This window comes from Equus asinus, chromosome 6 (assembly GCF_041296235.1).
Source record: "Equus asinus isolate D_3611 breed Donkey chromosome 6, EquAss-T2T_v2, whole genome shotgun sequence".
Classification (NCBI taxonomy): domain Eukaryota; kingdom Metazoa; phylum Chordata; class Mammalia; order Perissodactyla; family Equidae; genus Equus; species Equus asinus.
The window spans coordinates 21378084-21398567 of NC_091795.1; the positions used below are offsets into that span (position 1 = coordinate 21378084).

Consider the following 20484-nt stretch of genomic DNA (forward strand, 5'->3'; position numbering starts at 1 on the left):
GAAATGGACAAAGGAGAAAGGAGGGGCAGGAAAACCCCAGAAGAGCAGTGGATGGGGAGGCCCAGAAGCACCACCACACCCCTTTCAGGTCCTGGGACCAAAGCTGGGCGTCAGGAGTGAACGGAGTCCCCGAGAAGGAAGCAGGCTGCGAGGTGGGCGGCAGAAGGCAAGGTCTGCAGGGCAGGGGGTCTGTGGTGAATTTCGTGCTTACCTGCCAAGGATCTTGCTGACACAGCCATGGCTGACTCGGAGCTGGCGGGAGATGTCGCAGGGTCTCACGCCCTGGTGGGCCAGGTCCACGATGCGTTGACGCACCACTTCTGGCAGGGGTCTGCCGTTCACAAAAGCCCCTCCCAGCTGGTTCAGCCCTCCGTGGCCTAAGAAGATGACAGGCCCAGGGACAGCTGTCAGGGCCAGGCAGGGCAGCCGGGTGGGATAGGCCCTTGAGTGCGGGTGCTCAACCCCCATGATTGAGCCGTCTAGCTCCCTGCACCCACCCCTGCTTCCCGCCTCCCAGGAAGGGTAGCTCCAGTCGGGGAGGGAGGTTGGCAATGCCACAGAGAGGCACATCACCATGGGGGCCTTTTGGGGCTGCTCCATCTCCTCTCAGACCCTCAACCCTTTCCTCCAAGTAACAACCCCACCCCCTTCTTCCGTCCCTCTGAAAAGTGTACACAGAGTTGAAGATTCAGGGTCTTGCTACTCTGATACTGAGCTCTGTGGCCTTGGGAAAAATCCTCTCTTTTCTGAGTCTTCTTTCCTCATCTATAAAAGGAGGGCAGAGGAGTAAATCATGGTCTTTAAGTTTCTCTTTCTCCTTCTTTTTAACCATAGAACCAGAGTTTTAAGCACCGTCACATGGAGAAACACACACACAAAAGAATAAAAGCTGGCCTTCTCTGGTTAAGCTAGGGCAGAGGGGGCCTGAGCCCAGTCTGTGGGCTCCCAGCCTGAGTGACCCCCGCGGTTCCTTCTCTCTAATGGCCAGAGCACGGTCTGGAGCCCCAAAAGCCCTGACAGAGACCTCACTGGCACCCGTTCCCAGGGCTTCCAGGACTGACACGTCGGCCGAGTGCAGCTGTGCAGAACGTGGACAAGCCGTGGACATTTGCCATGTTTCCTTAGCTGCCCTCCTGACTCGGCCTCGTGTGCTGGCCCAGCCTGTGTTTCATTCTGTGCATATCCACCTATTCAAACACACATTGATTGAGTGCCCACTCTGTGCCAGGCACTGAGCCAGGCTCCCCGGATGCTGAAGTGAATAAGGCAGAGTGATTCCTGCTCTTGCCTCACGGGGTTTATTAGAGTGAGGGCCCAGACCAGCCAACAGCCAGTTACCATACCACGTGACCACTGCAGTGACCAGGGACATGCAGGGGGTAACGTGAACCCATGGTGGGAACCAAGCCCAGGCTCAGGAGAGCAGAAGGGTTCTTGGAGAAGTCTAAACTGAGACTGAAAATAAAGAGGTGCTAGCTGAATGAAGGGGAGAAGGGAGAAAATTGTTCCAGGCAGTGGGAACAGCATGTGCAAAGGCTTAGAGGTGAGAAAGTGCTTGTCTGTTAGATTTACCAACAAACTCAACTGGCTAAAATCCTTAGGTCCAGGTTGGGCTAATTTCAGGGCTGGGATCTCCATTTTACCATTGAGGAGACTGGGACCTGGAGAGTTTCAGTGGCTTGATGTATATGACTTTTACGACGCAGATGACATGAGGAGGAGCCAGGATCTAACCAAGGATCAAGGCTCCCATCAGTGCTGCTTCCTGAGGTATTCTACGGCCAGAACAGACCCTGGAAGCTTGGCAGTGGCCCTGTGCTCTTGTGCTGAAGGTGCCGTGGTCCGGGCCTGAAGGACATCATTTCACACCGGGCGCTTGATTTGGTGGTCTGGCTGGGATGGTAGAGCCCTGGGGCTGTAGGGTCCAGGGGAGCGGACAGGTGAGGAGGGAGAGCCAATGTCAGGCCTCTGTGTGAGTCTGTTAAGGACTATTTATGGCCGAGGGTGGAAAGTGCCTCTCCTGGGCACAAAGTGCCCATTACCGCCCACCGACTTAGCACATTCAGAACTGCCTTGCTCTGTCTCCTCTGGGGCCTGAGCTGTCTTCAGCAGAACAGTCAAGTTCTCTTAAGAAAAAAAAAAAGAGTCTATAAGCCTCTGGCCTGGGCACTAAGTCAGGAGGAAAAACACCTCCGGCCAAACACCCAGCAGGAGGGACACAATGATCCATCCTCCTGGTGGAGGCAATTGGGTGAGCTTGGGCACAACTTCCACCTGTCCTGTTCTAGGCAATTTGCCCCAGTGCGTGCTTTTCCACCAGGGCTGGGAAAGCAGCCCAGATGGCCAGCAGAGGGGCCCACGCCCATTCCTGGGCCCATTCCGCTGGCTTCTCACTGGCCACAGGCCTTCTGTGGAGAATGGCTGTAGCCATTTGACCTTCTGTCCATCCTTGTCGCCTTTCCGCTCTTTTGGGTCCAGACATTGAACACAAGGGGGCGCCAGACAGCCACCCAAACACAGACAAGACCTGGAGCAGTCCAGCTTTGTCCCCATTTTCCAGAACTTAAGCTGTCACGTCATCCACCGAGGTTGAGGTGTTTGTGCTAGGACCTCTATGTCCAGAAGTGAGATTTCCTACAGGTGGGGGTCTCCACTCTATAAAAGTAGCAGGTTTAAAAAAAACCAAACACAATCTTTGGGTGTCATAAATTGGGTTGCGCCTTAAAAAAAAAATCTACCCTGTTTCTCCATTCCAGCTGTGTGGGCTATTGTCCTAAACCTTCCTGAAGGATCGAGCAGGCTCCTTAGAAACCCATATCCTCAGGAGCCCTCTGACAGGTTATTTACTAGATCCACCAGCATCCGTGTGAAGAAAAGATGTCTTCATACCTCTGGCTCCTAAACTGAGAATCTCTGGTGCTTTATTTTATTTTACTGGCTTCTCAGTGTGCAAAGAGCGTTGGGCCAGATTCCTGCGTTGACTCTGCCTGTTTTTAATTTTACCATTTGAGAAAGTTGGGTTTTTTATTTCAACCTTAGTGTTTTCATCTGTTAAATGGAGCTAAACAAAACTTCTTGTTGGGTCTGCTGCTGACCTCTAATAACTGCTGTAAGAAGATGGGGCATGAGGATGGAGAAGTATTTGGTTAGCTGAAAATGCTGATAGAAGTGTCAAGTTTTTCTAATTTTTAATGTTCACGTGGTTGAATGTAATGGCCCACACTTGGCCCTAGGACTGGGGCGGTGGTTCTCCAACTTGAGCGTGCATCAGAATCTCTTGGGGGGCTTGTTAAAACACAGGCTGTTGAGCCCACTGCCCTGGGTGTCTGAATCAGTGGGTCTGGGATGGAGCCAAGAATTTGTGTTTTTGAGAAGTTTCCAGATGGTGCTGATGCTACTAGTCTGGCGCCACATTGAGAACCATTGGTTTAAGCTGGGCAATGGCCAGTAAGAAAATTTAAGAGGGGGCTGGCCCTGTGGCCGAGTGGTTAAGTCCATGTGCTCCGCTGTGGTGGCCCAGGGTTTCACTGGTTTGGATCCTGGGCGCGGTCATGGCACTTCTTGTCAGGCCACTTTGAGGTGGCCTCCCACATGACACAACTAGAAGGACATACAACTAAGAATATACAACTATGTACCGGGGGGATTTGGGGAGATAAAGCAGGAAAAAAAAAAAAAAAGATTGGCAACAGTTGTTAGCTCAGGTGCCGATCTTTAAAAAAAAAAAAAGAAAGAAAATTTAAGAGAATAACTAACTACTTGTACACCTACTCCAGCCCCACCTTCTTCCAAGAATAATGTTCTTACCATTTGTATATTACAGCAATCATTTCTTTTTATCTCAACACACATACACCAAGTCCCTACCACGAGTCAGGTACGAAGCACTGAGGATACCACCTTGAGCAAGACAAGAAACCTCAAGGAATGAAAATCTGAGGGGATGCAACCAGCTAAATGGGGAATCAGCATGTTAAGGGAGAAATTTCTTGAAAGGGGTAAGTCCACATGCCAGGAGAGCCCATAAGTGGCCAAAGGAAGTTGCAGGGAGGAATGACTAGGAGGTAACCAGGTAAAGAAGTTTCCACAGGAAAAAAATCTACATACAAGGTCTCGGTGCTCTCAAGAAATTGAAAGACCTTTACCGTGGCTGTAGGACAGGCAGCAAAGAGAGTTTGGAAAGAGCCTGTGGCTGCAGGTGGAGATGGCCCCTATGGTTTGAGGTTTGGAGCTGAGTCCCTGTAACGGAAGGACTTTTGTCCTTCCTGTGTCCGGTGTGGGGGAGTTGACTCCTTTGGGTGAGTCACCACCAAACACTCAGAGGTGGTGCAGCCTTCCTTCCTGCACTGGGGAGGTCTGGGCTGCCCACAGTGCTGACCACCTTTCCATGTGGCTATGGCTTGGATGGGCTTTAAGGCCGGAAGCCAGACATGAGTGGGAGCCCCTGGTCAGGCTGGGGAGAAGGTATGAACCAGAAAGAAGTTTGAAGCTTCCTAAGCAAAGGCCCTTTGTATGGTCTGGAGGGTCATGGGCGGGGAGTGGTGGGTGTGGAGGAGGAAGACAAGACTGCTTGGCTGGACACAACAGGGTCTGAGTGTGAATGTCCTCAGACAGGGGAATGCCAACTGTCCTGGGGCCAGAGAGGACTTATTCTTCTGTAAGGGGATTTGGAGCTCTCCGGGACTGTAGGTGAAGGCTGCTGTCCAGAACTGTACTCTTTGGAAAAGTGACCATTTGGGGAGGTCTTAGGACTTTCTTTGGTAATTTCTTCCTCCACTACAGGGCACTGAGGATAGGGATGGTAGAAGGGAAAGGGAGGGGCTCATTGCCTCACACCCTTATTTCATGCACCAATACCCCAACCCTCAAGATGTGGGAATAATTTTCCTGTGCCCCCACAGTCCTTTGCTCAAGTCTCTGTCGTAGCACTGATGCGTTGAACAGTAACTTTATCTGTTTAGATTATTTTACAAGTTCTCCTCGAGGGCAGTGGCCCTGTCTTTGTCTACCTAGCACCTGCCACAAAAGTTTAATTAATGCTTCAGTAAATCCATGCGGCAAAAAAATGCTTTACAAAGGTGAGGGCCTGTTGCGATGGTTGTTGAGTGGACTCCCCACCGCAGGACCAAGTCCCGTACTTGGATGCTTTCCTCTTTTACCTTCTGTCTGATTCCTTATGCCTCTGCCCAGTCCTCAAGTGACAATGGTTCAATGTGTTGTTCTGGGGATATTTCCATTTAACTCCCTGGGGTTTTGCTTTAGCGCCAAAGAGTGTCAAGGTGAGACTCTGGGCCTTGGCAGGACCATTGTGGGAGGTGGAGCGGCTGCTTTGGGATGCCCTTTAAATTATGCCATGCCTAGTCCCCCTCCATGAAGGAATGGCCTTGCCAGTGCTAACCAGTCTCTGTCATTCTCAGCCTGGTGGTGTTGCCCTCCCCAGCATGCTCACTTGCAGGCCTGTGATCTTCCACTGTAACCTCCCAGCTGCTCCCCTTGGCTTGGTGCCTTTCTGGAATAAAGGCCAGGGCCTCTGCCTCAAACCACTCTAAAGAAAATGTTCTACATCATGGAAACTCAGTGTTCCAACCTCTTATTTCACCTTCCACCCCAAGTCTGCATACTGGATTCCTCCAGCATCCATGAGGTTGTGGGTTATCTCGGCACATGAGGCCCTTGGACTAGGACAGAGGGGCTGGCATGCTGAGAAGCGGCATTCTGCATCTGGCTTTTCCCTCAACTGGCTGCGTGACCTTGGTATCTCTGTGCCTTGCGCATCCCCTCCTGAGGGTACTTAGAGAAGAGAGATAGCAGCGAGGCCAACCTGCTGCGTATACTTCTTCATTTCTCATTGACCCCTCATCTTCTGCCTGTTCTGGACCCGTACTCCATAAATTACCCTCCCATTTCTTTTATATTATTTACCTCTCCCTTTCTACTATCTCCTTCCCCCGGACATACAAATACAATTAAATCCATCTAGGCTGCCTCTCCAGCCCCTGTCCACATAATGAAAGAAAGAAACAAAACCAAAAGAACAAAAACAGAAAAAAAAACCCCAAAACATAAACCCCCCCTTGACTATGAAACTTTATCTTTCTATTATTTTCAATCAGATTTCTCAAAAAGCAGTCACGCTTGCCGCTCCAATTTATTTTTTAAGATTTTATTTTTCCTTTTCCTCCCAACGACCCTGGGTGCGTAGTTGTGTATTTTTAGTTGTGGGTCCTTCTAGTTGTGGTATGTGGGATGCTGCCTCAGCATGGCTTGATGAGCGGTGCTATGTCTGCGCCCAGGATCTGAACCGGCGAAACCCTGGGCCACCAAAGCAGAGTGAGCGAACTTAACCATTTGGCCACGGGGCCAGCCGCATGCTTCTATTTTTGTCATTTGCTCCCTTCCTCTTCAGTGGTCCCCTCACTATATGCCTCAGGCTTAGCGTGTGCTCAAAGCCTGGGTGCCCGATGGATATGGCTGGTGGGGGATGCTGTGTCCTCCCTCTAGAAGAGGTTTCCATGACAATGCTGTCTCCTGCTTCCTTATACCTTCAGACACGCTTGTTGTTTCTCTTTAATGGGCCTCTCTTCCCTCATTTGTCTCATTGTATCTATTTTTTTCCAGACTTCTCTTAAATCCCAGTGCTGCACTCAATCTACATGGTCATTCTTGGTGATCCCACCCACTTTTATTGTTTTACCTGCTACCCGTGTGCTGATGGCATCATGGGCATCCCAGCTATCTCCAGTCCAGATTTTTCCTCTCACTTTTATATTCAACTTCCTATCAGAAATCTCCTCTTTGCCCATAAAGAGGCTCCTGCTCTAGTGTTGTCTTGGTTGGTAATGTCACCAGCTGCCATGCAAGCATAGAGCCTGCCCCTCAGCTTCATCTCATGCCACCTTCCACCACACCCTCCACACTGTTCCCTCGCTGGCCTTCTGCATGACCTTAGAGCTATCAGTGCATCCTCCTGCCTAGAGGCATTTGTACATGCAGTTCCCTCTGCCTGGGACTCTTGTCTTCTCTTCTTATCTAGGTAACTCTACCAATCCTATATAGTTCAACACAAAGTCACTTCCTCCAGGTGGCTTTGCTTTATCCTACAGAGTAGGTTAGGGCCTCTGTTTAGATGTTCTCAGCATCCTCAGCCTTTCTTACATAGCTTTCATTCAAATCTTAATTATACGTTTATTTGCATGATTATAAGTATGAGTGGTGACTGTCTTCCCCCACCAGACCGAAAGCTCCATGAGGGCAGGACCACATCTGTTCTATTCATTACTAAATTATACTAGGTGTTCAACAAACATATGTGACATGAATTAACTTATGGCCTTTAGCTTCTTTCATTTTCTCCATATGGACTACTCACCAAACCATGGCATTTTTGCCTCCTAGATATTTAGTTAACCAGGACCTTCCTAGCCATCTCTAGCATTCACACATCCTTGAGCTCATCTCTGCATTCAACATATATTTATTGAGCAATTACCATGTGCCAAGCATTTTACTAGAACTGATTACATAACATTCGCCTCTGCTTTCATGCAGCTTCCAGTCTAGGAATAGGTAGCTACTTAAAAAGTAAATACACAGGGCTGGCCTGGTGGTGTAGTGGTTGAATTTGCATGCTCCACTTTGGCGGCCTCGGGTTTGCAGGTTCGGATCCTGGGCGCGGACCTACACACTGCTCATCAAACCATGCTGTGGCAGCATCCCACATAAAATAGAGGAAGATGGGCACAGATGTTAACTCAGGGCCAATCTTCCTCAAGCAAAAAGAGGAGGATTGGCAACGGATGTTAGCTCAGGGCCAATCTTCCTCACACACACACACAAAAGTAAAGACACAAATAAATGTGTAATTGTTGCTTGGATAAGTGCTAAGAAGGACACACAGGGTGTGGTATTAAAGAATAATGAGGTGAAGGATGAGAGATGGAATTAGTTCCTGGTGACCAAAGAAAATCTACATAAGGTATAATCTGAAAGGAAGGTGAGTACTGGTTAACTAGTCAGCTGGTCTCTGCATCCGGTGTTGCACATGCAACCCTTTGCTGGAGAGCAGCACATCCCAAACTCAAGTCTGACCACGTCCCTCCCATGTTGAAGAAACCTTCCAGGGCACAACACCATATCCTACATGATGAGGTCCAAGGCACAAAATCTGAAGGACAATGTCCACGTGAGCTGACCCTGGCTTACCTCTGCAGCCTCGCTTCCTACCTGAGTCTTGAGTCTCATGACCCAGCAACACAGAATGGCTTGCTGTTCTTTAGTAGTATCCAAACCCTCCCCTGTGTCCTTGTTCATGCTGTCCTCCCTGCCTGGAATGCCCTTTCCTTACCAACTCCTGAAGGATTCGTACTCATACCTTGGGTCCGTTCAGGAAGCCACCTCCTACAGGAAGTCTTCTGTGCCTTTCCTGCCTGCTGTCTCTAGTCCTTTCTTTTAAACACGCCAGGGCATAATTTCTACCACCACATGTAGCAGAATATGTGTCTATTTATATTGGCTGTATCCTGCTGCACAGATTGTGTGTTCCTTGAGGGATGATGTGGCTTCTTTATCTGTGAAACCCTAATATCTAGTAGTATAATGCTTGGTGGTCAGCAGTTACCTAACAAATGCTGGTTGAATTAATTATTGGAAGGAGGGAGGGAAGGAAAGAAGGAAGAACGAAAGGAGGGAAGGAAGGAAAGAAGGGAGGAAGGAAGAGAGGGAGGGAGGGAGGAAAGAAAGCAAGTGCAAAACAAGCTTAGTGAAGCCCACACATTCTTTGCCTTAAGCAGAAATCTGTCTTCCAAAGACATAAACTCTTAGACATGAATTGTTTAAAAAAGGAGGTCCAGATATCACAGCTCAGGACGAGAGGGTTGCCCTTCTGCAGGAGCCATGGGATGAGTGCAGAGGCCTTCCTGTGGTTTTTACATCAAAGCTTCGATGTCAATATTAAATGTGTGAGCACTCATGGGCTCACCCTTTGCGAGGAGCAGGTGGTTCACATGCTGCCTCGTTGGTTCTGCAGGAGCACTCTGAGATGAGCACTACTGTCGCCATTTTACACCCATGAGGAGACTCTCACCGCCGTGGGTCTTTGGATTCTGAGTTGAGAAGCCTTTTCCTTCTAACCCTGGCTGTAGAGGCTCTACAGAGAATGATGAAGGCGGACCTACACAGATCGGCCCTCACAGGACTGACAGCTCTGGGGAGATTCCAGCGTGCCTGGAGGGGAAGAACAAAAGCTCCCCCTCCTGCAAACATGGACATCCAAGACTCAGAGGCCCACTTGAGGAGAAGTTTCTGACTCAGCTGCCGGGCAGTACTGCCCCACTGTGTCTGCCAGGGTCCAGTCAGTGAGAAAGAAACTTGATCCCCAGTTCTCACTGCCAAGGAGCTCGGCACTGTGTTCTGTGTTCAAGACCAAGGACACAACCAAGCCAGTCCTGGAATCCTGCTTCCTCAGACCTCCTCTGGCGTTAAGTAGCTTATCAGTCAGGGTCCAGTCAGAAAACAGAAACCTGTTCCTAGGTATTTCAACAGAGGGGCTTTAACGTAGGGACTTGCCTATCTGGGTGTTGGAGGACTGTCAGAGCACAAAGAAGATTGAGGTAACCCTGAGCTAGTAGGCGCAGGAAGAAGCCACTGCTCCTAGGGCGGGGGAAGCAAAGGGAAGAGGTTGGAGTTATCTGAACCTTGACACTTGGAGGAGGGGCCCATGGAGCTTGGGCTGGGGCCTCTTAGGTGATGGCACCTCCTGGCTGCTGCTGGTACGTGAGGGGCACATGAGGCCAGTTCCGGGAGAGCTGGAATCTGGATCATCTGCTGCTGCTGAAGCAATGTTGACATGAACCCCATGAGACAAGAGGAAGCCCCTCTACCATCGTGCAGCCTTCTCCCACCTACCAGGTGGCTCATTTATCAGTCCCTCATAGAAGTGCAAACAAATAAGCAGCTTTTAAATCTGGCCTCCTGCCCTGATGAGTGGGTGATGCTCATTGATTCATCTGTTTTCATCCACTGAAGTTGTATAGGGTGGAGGTTAGGAAAGCAGGCTCTGGAGACAGGCTGCTTGTATTCAAACCCCTGCTCCACCTCTGACTGACCTATGGCCTTGCCATGAACTTCACCTCTCTCTGGCTCTTCTCCTTGTGTGATCTATGCATGCATAGCACTCAGTAGGCACTCCACAAACCTTCTCTATTACTACCTTGACTATCACGCTTCCATGCCAGGCACTGCTCCATGCTCTGGGATATACGGGGATCAAGACAGATGGGTCTCCGCTCTCTTGGAGTTTATAGTTTTATGGGAATGGTTTCAATTTAATGAACTTATTTCTCAGCAAGTGACAAAGCTCTCCCACCTCATCTGCCCCTCTTCTTGCCTGGATTCTTTTCTGCTCTTGCTCTTTCAAAATCTTTAGTGATGAGTAAAGGGAGGAATTCTGGAATGTCCTGAGGGGCAGGAAATAATCCCAGCTCCTTCTTTCCCCTCCTGGAGCCCCTGTCTAGGTGGTTATTCATTGATTCCTGGACCTGTTCTTGTTGATTAGGATGCATTTTAATATAGCCCAAGAGGAGCCTGGGTTGTGAGGCCATGAGGACAAACTCCAGCTCCCAGCCTCCTATACTCTGAAGTCTTGGCAAATACGAGGATTTCCCAGAGGCCCTTGGAACAATAGGATAAGAAGGCTGGCTTCCTTGGATGCACTTGCTTTGGATCAGCCCAGAGGGTGGCAGAGTTTGGCACTATTCTTTCATCACCAACAGGGCGAGAGGGCTGGTAGGGCAGAGGGAGAGAGACCAAGAGTGGATAAACAGATTTCCCCTGGATTAGCCTCCAGCCAGGAAAGAACCAAACTTGGCTGGTAGTTTACCAATGTTGGATTTAAAAGACGAAGAAAGAGGGGAAAGAGGAAGGGAGCAAGGGCTATTTTCAGTGTTCAACCCCTTGCCCACGAGTCAATGCTTGGGAATAACACTGACAGCCGGTGCGGACATGGTGAGAAGTACTTATTCTTGAGCTGGGATGAGCACTCTAAATGCATCTTTTCATTTAGTTCTCATGTCAGCCTTTGGAGGTAGATAGCACGTTATCCCCGTTTTACAGATGAGGAGATGAGGAGGCGAGACTGCGTGTGACCTGCCCAGGGCTGCATCATTACAAAGGGCAGGCTGGACTAAAGCTGCTGGCTCCCAGGCACTGCTCAGGCCCTGTCCACCGGCACCGGCCCTGGCAGCACGTGGTTATTCCAGGACGGTCAGACCCTTCCCTGAGAGCGTCTTCATGTCACGTCACCTGCCAAGCATGGGTACTTTCCAAAACCCACTTCCAAAGCCTCTCCAGGTTTTCATTTTGTTGGGGTCTAATTTTCCCTTTTCTATGATTTCTTTAGTCAGAGAAGGAAGCTAATTCTCTTATATTTGGCACCACTCTTCCGTGTTGGTTTGCTCTCCTGCACTCTCTTTATTTCCAACTATCCCCACCTGCTTTCTGTCCCATCTTCCCTGCTCCTGGTATTTATTCCTCTGTCCTCAGTCTCTTCCAACCACCTTGCTTTCTCTTAACTCCATCCTCTGCTGATGGCCCCAACTCCTCCCCTTCCCTGACCCCGTCCCCTCCATTCCCCGTAAAGACAGCAGATGCTCCCGCCACTCTTTCCCACTCCTTCACCCTGAGTTTCCCTTCTCTCTCCCTCCCCTCCTGCTCTTCGGACCATCCCCCCTCTCTGCGTCGTCTTGATTGCCTGCATGACTGCTCAGGTTCTTTATCCCATCTTCCCCTCAAAGGCATTCGCAGCTCGGCTGTTATTCTTGTATTAGCATTGAACCCATTAAAGCTAATTTGTTTGCCCTAATCTCCATTTATTTTTCCCTAGTTGATATTAGATTTCCCTTTCTATTGCTCCAGCATGATTTTCTCTTTGTCTTCCTAATGGTCTACCCCCTCTCTCTTCCTCTATTAATCTGGTTGGCTTCACTGTGTGGTTTCAAGGCCTTTCTCCGCCTCCCCCAGCCCTTAGATTAACTCTGTCACCTCCCTCCTAGGAAGGGCCCCAGAGCGAGGATTTCCAGGGATGCAGCTGCTGCAAATGTTAAGACCTCTAAGCTCCCGGAAGAAAAGTCCTGCAGGACTTGAGGCCCTGCCTCATCCTGAAGCTAGGCTGGATGCCTCGGGAACACAGGGGCTGGAGAGCTGGAGGCAAGTGGGAAAATTTGGGCTGTTCTGAGTCCTGAAGGGTCACGAAGACCAAGGGTTCCCTGGCTAGATTCCCCTTTGGGGCTGGCTCAAAGATTTCTGGAGGCCTCTGCAAACCTTCTCAGATGGATAAATGGTATCAGAAGGCCGAATAGTGAAGGGGCACTTTCCCCCGTGACTAAGATTGGGCACTGTTTCTCCTCCATCCCTGTTTCCCAAACTGGAGACACACTCCCTCCTGTTCCTGAAGAGGTGAAGCCTCCTGTCTGTGGGTGTGGCGTTGGGGATGGCTAAGCCTCACTGCCCACTCTGGCCTTCACGTCCCCAAGGACAGAAGCCTCCCTGGACCAGCTCTCTGGAACCTTCACCATCCCTCACCTTCTCCCCCACTGACTGCCCCCATCCACAGCCCTCCACCTGAGTCTCATTATTGGCCTTTCTTGGGGCGAATGCTCTGCCTTCCCCCTAGATGCCTTGCGGGGAAGCACACCAAGCAGTGTTTCCGGCCTGGGCCACACAGCTCCTGCCCTGGCTGCACACTAGCATCGTCTGAGGCCTTCAGAAACTTCGCTCCTCTGCTCAGTTCAGCCAGAATCTCTTGGTATGCTGTTCCTGAATCTGTATAGTTTTAAAAAAGCTCCTCTGGCGATTGTCCAGAGTTTATATCTGCTCAGTAGATGGTCAATAAATATTTACTGAAAGCATTAATTAATTGATTAAACATGAACTTCCACTTGGAGGCTGCAAAAGGAACTTCCCCGTGCTGGCTGGAGGTTTCCTAGAGGTCACTCTTCTCGGCTCTTTTCCCCTGAGCTTCCTAGGTGCCTCCAGACTCCTGGCATTACACAGCTGGGGCTGCAGTAGACGGGGCAGGGCCTCTGCACCTGGGAGAGAGTGGAGGTGAGCGAGGCAGGTATGACAGCACCAGTGAACACGTGCTCAGAAGCCCAGTGTCTGCACAGGTCACCGTGCTGTACCTCTGGGGTCACAGGCCTGTGGATATTAATGTTGCTTTTTAAAAAATGGGTCTGTATTAAAGCAATTTTCAGTTCATTAGATTTCAATTCAATGAGCACCCACTCAATGTCTAATAATATTCCAGGCCCTGTGAATGTGGGGAGATGGATTCTAAGCAGAAGACACAGTCCTTGCCCTTGAGAAACTTGCAAGTTAATAACTCCTGACATGTTATAGAACCTTCAAGTTTCTAAATCCATTCACAAGTACTATCTCCTTCGATTCTTTCCACAACCCTGTGGAATACCTATGGTGCATGTGTGTGTGTGTGTGTGTATCCGTGTGTGTGGGTGTGTGTGGTGGGGATGAGGGTGGATCATAAATAATCCGTGTTCCAATGACATACGCTATAACGTCCGCTAGGTTCTCTAGCTCAAAGTTATAACCTTATAAATGTGGGTTTTGTGGACACTGATTTAAAAATTATCCAGAGATAAGTAGGGGAGGAAACAGAGAGCCATCCAGGAGGGCCCCTGGAGGGGAAGGGATAACATGAAGGTAGGGAAAGGGGAGGACAGAAAGGAAACAGCAGCTGACGGTGGGCTAACCACGTGAGTGACTGAGAGGCCAGGGCTTGAGGGCCTGGTGAATAACAGTGAAATCACAGGAATAGAGAAGAGGGGAATCCTGCCTCACCCAGGGGGTTGAAGTCAATGACCTCTAAGAGTCTAACTGGGTTCTGTTCTTCTGAAATCTTAACTAAAGTGAGAGGTGACTGACTAGCTCAGCAAGGAGGTGGCTGGAATGGGTGGGCTTTGGCCTGAATTTGAGGCACAATTAGAAAGGGGTGTGTGTGTGTGTCTCTGTGTCTCTTTGTGTCTATAGGCGTGTGTGCACGTCTGGGCGTATCTGTGTGTGTGTGACTGTGCATGTGTGTGTGAGGTGCAGAACCCTCAGGGCTGGGGACAGAGAAGGCAGGAGCGGGGCCCGGCCATCTTGAGGAGCGAAACAGGTAGGAAGAAATGAAGAAGAACCGCTTTTTTGAGTCTGACACATGGAGCAAAATCTGTGACAAAACTGCATATCTATGGTTTCTACACCTGTCAACAGTCGGTTCCCCAGAACCTGGCACCATAGCAAGATGGATTAGACACGCTAAAAGCCACACTCACTGCTGCGTAAGGAAACTGGAATGGATGGAGGGGAACAGACGAAGCCTGTAGGTGGCGGTTTCAGGGGAGGAAACACAAGCTGCCGAGAACTGGGAGACCTGGGTTCTGCCCTCTCTGTGACCTGCCTGTCTGTGCCTCAGTTTCTTGATCTGGCTTGAGAGGAGATGATCTTTACTGTCCTCCGGGTCCTAATAGCAACAACTCTGGGACTGCCCTCAGGCCTGGGAACAGAGGCCAGAGACCCTCTGAAGAATGTGCAGAGAAAGCTCTGTGGGCGGACCTTGTACAGCTTCCCCTGAGGCCACCCGTAAGAAGATGAGGGAAAGCACACAGAATGGGCCCCCCGGGCCGCTGCATGCCCTGCCCAACGGCAGAGTGAGAGGCTCTGGCTAACAGACTATTGAGGTAGACGTGAGGTATCCTATAGAGTGCCAGAGTTGTAGGGCAATTCTGAGAGGGTCCCTGGTCAGGAAGCGGAGGCCACCTGTCTAATGTCACAAAACTCATGTTTTCTGATCTAAGTCCCTGCTCATTCCACATCCCAGGAGTCTCTTTGGGATCACAGCGCATCTCGGCTGGGGCCATCTTGGCAGACCGTGAAGGAGGAAGATGACGGGGATTGGGCAGAATGTGCTCGAACCAAGACATGCCCTGACAGATTTGCAGCCCTCTTACCAGCTTGTTTTCTTGTCATTTTACCTTCTTATGTAGTAGAGCCAGACGTGAGGTTCTCTTCTGCGGGTTCTGTGTTTGAGAAGCAGAGTCCCCTCCTTTCTGGGGGCACTGGGGTGGGCATAACAGGAAAGGCTCTGGAGAATGCATATTGGCTTCTCCTCCTCTCTGTGTCAGTCCCAAACCAGGGCTTCTATAGCTGGTGTCACTTAGACCCAAAGCAGCTGAGAATCGAATCAGGGCTGGGTCGGGGTCTGAGCTAGACCAAGAACGTACAACGCTCAGATTGTTATGGGTTGAATTATGTCCCCTCCAAACTCGTAGGTGGGAGTCCTAGCCCCCGGGACCTCAGCATGTGACCTTATTTGGAAATAGAGTCTTTGCAGGTGATCAAGTGAAGGTGAGGTCATTAGGGTGGGCTCTGATCCTTATAAAAGGATACGTGGGTCATTATAAAAAGGGGAAATTTGGACACAGAGAGAGACAAAGGGAGAATGCCGTGTGAAGATTGGAATTATGTTGCCACAAGCCAAGGAACACCCAGAATGGCCAGCACACCACCAGAGGCTAGGGGAGAGGCCTGGAAAACAGATTCTCCCTCACAGCCCTCAGAAGGAGCCAACCAGCCAACACCTTGATCTCGGACTTGCAGCTGCCAGAACTGTGAGACAATACGTTTCTGTTGTTTAAGACCCCAGTTTGTGGTAGTTTGTTATGGCACCTCTAGCCAACTAATGCATAGATCAACAGGGTTCTAACTCTGAATTGGACACAGCAGCCTCGGAGAAATCCCCTTGGGCTACTCGCCTGGGATATCTGTGTACCCCTCCAGCTTCCCGTCCAAGTGACTCTTCAGTATAAGTCAGGCTCAGTCAGTCAGGCAGAGAGCAAACACTTTCGAAAATGGAACCCTCTTTAAGTACATCTACTTTTCCTGGCATCACTGTGCTCCCTACGGAGCCGCCATCGTGATCTCCATTCCTGATCTTTCCATCCTGTGGCAAATTCTTATTTAATGCAAGAGTGTTAACAGCACAGCACAGCAAAGCCTCTGTGTAGGTGTCTATCACTCTTGCCCAGCTAGGCTGGGTTTCCTTCGAGTCCACCAGGACTTCCAGGCTTCTCCTCCTTTCACGAACTTTCTGGATCCAGTCTAAAGGTTGGTATGAACTCATCTAATATTTGCAGAGCCCTTTCAAAGTGCTGTCAGGTAAGTGATTCTTAAATTCAATTCAAATCGACAAATATCAATTGGGCCTTAGTTGCATCCGGGATAGGTTTTCTCAGCAACTTTGTGAAGGAGGTGGGGCTGGCACTTTAAGCCCATTTCGTAGATGAAGGCGCCATCTTGGAAGAGTAAATGGCTTGTGCACAGTCAGTTAAGAGCAGATCTGAGACTGCACCTGAGTCTGATCCACTCCCTCTCGCAGCCAGACAGGAAATCTCTGGGAGGTGGGGGTATGGGGCAGGGGCGAGGGCTGTCTCCCCAGTGGGCTGTCATGAGCAATTCCACGAAGGAAAGACCTCTGGTTGGGCCTCAAGGTGGGCTGCTGGACCTCTGGTGGCCTCTAGATCTGTGGTTCCTAAATGCTTATCTACAGTAAAATCACTGGGAGCATGTGAAGAATACAGATTCCTGGGCCCCACATTTGCTAACAGAGCCCCAAGAACTTCTTAGGTTAAACTAGAGACCACACTTGACAAACATTTGTATAGAGCAAGTTAAAAAAGGATGCTTTCATTTACCAAATATTTATTAAGCACCTAGTATAGAACTACTACGTGCCAGCTATTGTTTGGGGAGTTTTCTTCCCAACCAGCAGAATCTTGTAACCACTGGTCCTCAGAGATGGGCTCTAAATCTGACCAGCCACCCTGCCAGGCCAACACCCAGCATCCACCAGGAACGTCCTCTGTTGGGTCAGGCTTGCCCAGGCCTGGCAGAATTCGCTACTTCCAGTGGTCACTGCTGCCCAGCCTCGTCACCCTGCATCTGAGCCCGGGCCAGCAAGATGCTCACAGGACTAAGGAAGTGTCCCATATATCAGACTCCCTCAAAGGCTGCATTCCTTGTTTCCTCAGTCCCACAGTGGGCCACTTCTTATAAAGAAAATAGAGGGGTAATTACAACAATATCATGTGAACAGATCAAGTGTGCTTCGTATGGGGAAAACTTCATTTACAAACTTGAACGTACAAGTTAGGTCAACTGGAAAAACAATAAAACATGTTATTGGAGAATTATGTGAAGATTACCATCACGGACATTTGTGGAGCCCTCACTGCACATAGAATTTTGGGTAAAGTGCTGGGAATATAGAGAGAACCTAAGGAGTTCTCACTCCTGCCTAGCTCACAGGAAGGACCTCAGTGCCAGAAGATGAGTGATGTTTGTTGGTAAGGGGTACGAGTGCCAAGTGAGGGAGGCGGAGTAGGTATAGTGGGAAGTCAGACGGGATGGTCCCCAAAGGTGAGGGTGTCAGAGAGGGTCTGGTTAAGGAGGTGGGACTTAAGCAGAACTTTGTCAAGCGGGTGGGAGCGTGGATGGCATTCCAGGCAGCTGCCATTGAATAGGCAAAGGCACAGAGGTGGGAATGTACACGGTGTGTTTTGGAAACAATGACTAGTCGGCTGAAGCATAGGTTTGCATACGGAAATAGAGGGAAGTCCGGTCAGAGAGGTCAGATGGAATCTTCTCGGGTTGTATACCTGTTAATGATTGGATTAAAAGGAAGTACAAGTAGGACTCTAAGATTCTTTTGGAAAATCACCAGGCTAGGATTCTCTGGAACAGGGCTGGGAAAGGAGAGAAATCGGAACAATTTGATAATACCAATCATCCAGCTATCACAGATCATTGCCAAGCTGTTTCACTTAATAAACACACCACAAAGCCCAAAGAGGGCAAAGTAGGTATGTGGCTCTGGCAAGAGAGCTAAAAGCAATATGAAAAGAGACAATGATGAAAGTGTGAAGTCAAGCCAAGTGAGGATGGAAGTTTCATGCACAGGTGAGTAAAATGCCCGCAAACATGTGCACTGAGTTCATGTGACCCATGCTTCCTGATGGCGGGCCGAGAATTAACACCTTAGCCTTCTCTTGTCAAAGACCCCACAGTTTGAATGAACTCCACCTGTCTTTCCATTGCTGTCCCCTTCACCCGGAGCTGACTCTGGTCCCTGGCACCTGCACACACTCTTAAGACTCCATGTTTCTGCTCCTGCTGGTCCCTCCTTAGAGTTCCCTGGTAGAATTCTGCCCCTCTCACCCCTACTCATCCACAGCTCAGCGTTTCGTGTCTATCTGCACTGAAGCCTTTCCTTTCTTGCTTTACTTGTGGCTAAACGTCCAGTCTGCCTTCCTCTCTCTCTCGAATGTCAGCATGAAGGCAGAGGCACGGTCCTTGAGTTCTGTAAGCCCAAAGCCTAACTCCATGCCTGCCATACCAAAGAGCTCAGTAGATGTTTACTTACTGAACTGAATATTAGAGTAGAACTCAAGGATTGTGTGGCCTGGGGACACATGGTTGGGTCAGAGCATGTCACAAGAACTGAGGGTAATTGAGCATTGGGTGGGGGAAGACACAGTGAGAGACTGGCACAGGCACTGCCAGACAAGTGCAGGGATGCCAGAGAGTCAGAATCAGAGAGTGAAGGGACATCAGGTGCTTTGTTAGGAGCTGGAGTAAAACCTGAGGTGATCCAGGCACAGGGTCCAGACTGAGCACCCACTCAGGAGAGAAACAGGCCAGGAAGAGAGGAGATAGTTCATCACAGGGCTGTAGAGGGCTAGAAGCATCTCTGGGGAGTGGACCAAGTGGTCTATGTGCCAAGAAGGAGAAAAATAAATCATAATGTCAGTGGGTGGTGCTATGAGCTGAATATTCCTATGTTGAAGTCCCAACCCCAGGGTGATGGTAGTTGGAGATGGGGCCATTGGGAGGTAATTGGGGTTAGAAGAGGTCATGAGAGTGGGGCCCCCATGATGGGATTAGTGCCCTTTAAGAATAGGAAGACACACTAGACCTCTCTTTCTCTCTCCAGCACATGCACTGAGGAAAGGCCATGGGGGATAGAGCGTGAGGGCAGCCGTCTGCAATCCAAGAAGAGAGCCCTAACCGGACCTGGCCATACTGGCACTCTGATCTTCGACTTCCAGCCTCCAGAACTGTGAGAAATAAATGTTTGTAGTTTAAGTCACCCAGTCTGTGGCATTTTGTTATAACAGCTCAAGCTGACTAAATTGGGTAGTTGGGATGGAAAGTTCAGGGGTGACAGGATCTTCAGAAGAAATCTCAAGAAGAGGTGTCCCGGCTCTAGGTTTGTACCAGGGAAGCTGAGAACGAGACAAAGAGGCAACTTGTACCCGGTGTGACAGGCAAGGGGAGGCATGCCCAGGGAAGCGGGTAACAGGAGGCCTGGATCCAGCCCACCCTTTCTGTGTTTGTGCTTACAATGCCACAAAGCGATTTGGTTCCTTAAATGACTGATACACACGTGCTATACCATGTGCCTGGAAAGGAGGGAGTTTTGTTGGGAAAAGTAAAGATGAGAGGAGGGGGTGCAGGGACTCGGCTCCTTTCTTTAGATGGTGACAATGTCAATTCTTATGATGGAAATGCTGGGAACGCCTTCTGATGCAGGCATATGGATTTTGTCGTTTCACAGAATTGGGGTGCTGTGGCTGCTATGTGGATGCCAGGCAATTCCAACCACATCAACACTAGCTGTTCTGACACTTGGCAGGAGTTGGGCCACCTGTGAGGTCACCCACAGTGTTCTGCCAAGAACACCACAAAACAGCTCAACATAGCGAAAATTAAAATGTGCCCCTAAATCAGATCCTAGGTCCTAAGGGAAATGTGAGGTAGCGGCCATTAAATAAAAAATCTTACACCTTTAACTCGAAGATATTTTATCCACAAATGTACTTTTTCCTGCCTCTATTGCTCAATTTCATTAGATCAGTGAGCAAGTCTGCCCAGTCTGCTGGGAAGCACTGTTTGAGAATCACTGATTTATGAAAGTTATACAAGGGGCTGGCCCCGTGGCCGAGTGGTTAAGTTTGCGCGCTCCGCTGCAGGCGGCCCAGTGTTTTGTTGGTTCGAATCCTGGGCGCGGATGTGGCACTGCTCATCAAACCACGCTGAGGCAGCGTCCCACATGCCACAACTAGAAGGACCCACAACGAAGAATATACAACTATGTACTGGGGGGCTTTGGGGAGAAATAGGAAAAAAAATAAAATATTTTAAAAAAAAAGAAAGAAAAAAAAGAAAGTTACACAAGTGTTTGTTGACCAAGTGTATGAAATATTCACGATGACACCATACTGTTTGTAATAATCAGTTCGTGCAGCTACTGTAACAAGCAAGGCTTTGCACATCTGTGAGATTGCACTTCCCCTGCAGGTTTTAGTGAACAGAGCATGCGTGTTCACAAGGGGCTTAGGGGGCAGGGCCGCCTGGGAATTCTGAGCCAGGGCA

At 49.6% G+C, this 20484-nt stretch overlaps 1 protein-coding gene across 6 annotated transcripts in view; it reads right to left on the bottom strand.

Moving 5' to 3' along the window:
* Nucleotides 1-20484, bottom strand: part of PAX8 (paired box 8) — a 59223-nt gene that overhangs the window by 26254 nt on the left and 12485 nt on the right. For all 6 annotated transcript variants that reach the window (XM_014852769.3, XM_014852768.3, XM_014852772.3 and 3 more), the window contains exon 3: nucleotides 212-377. In XM_014852769.3, coding sequence (XP_014708255.1) covers nucleotides 212-377 — 166 coding nt within the window. The remainder of the gene's footprint in view (nucleotides 1-211; nucleotides 378-20484) is intronic.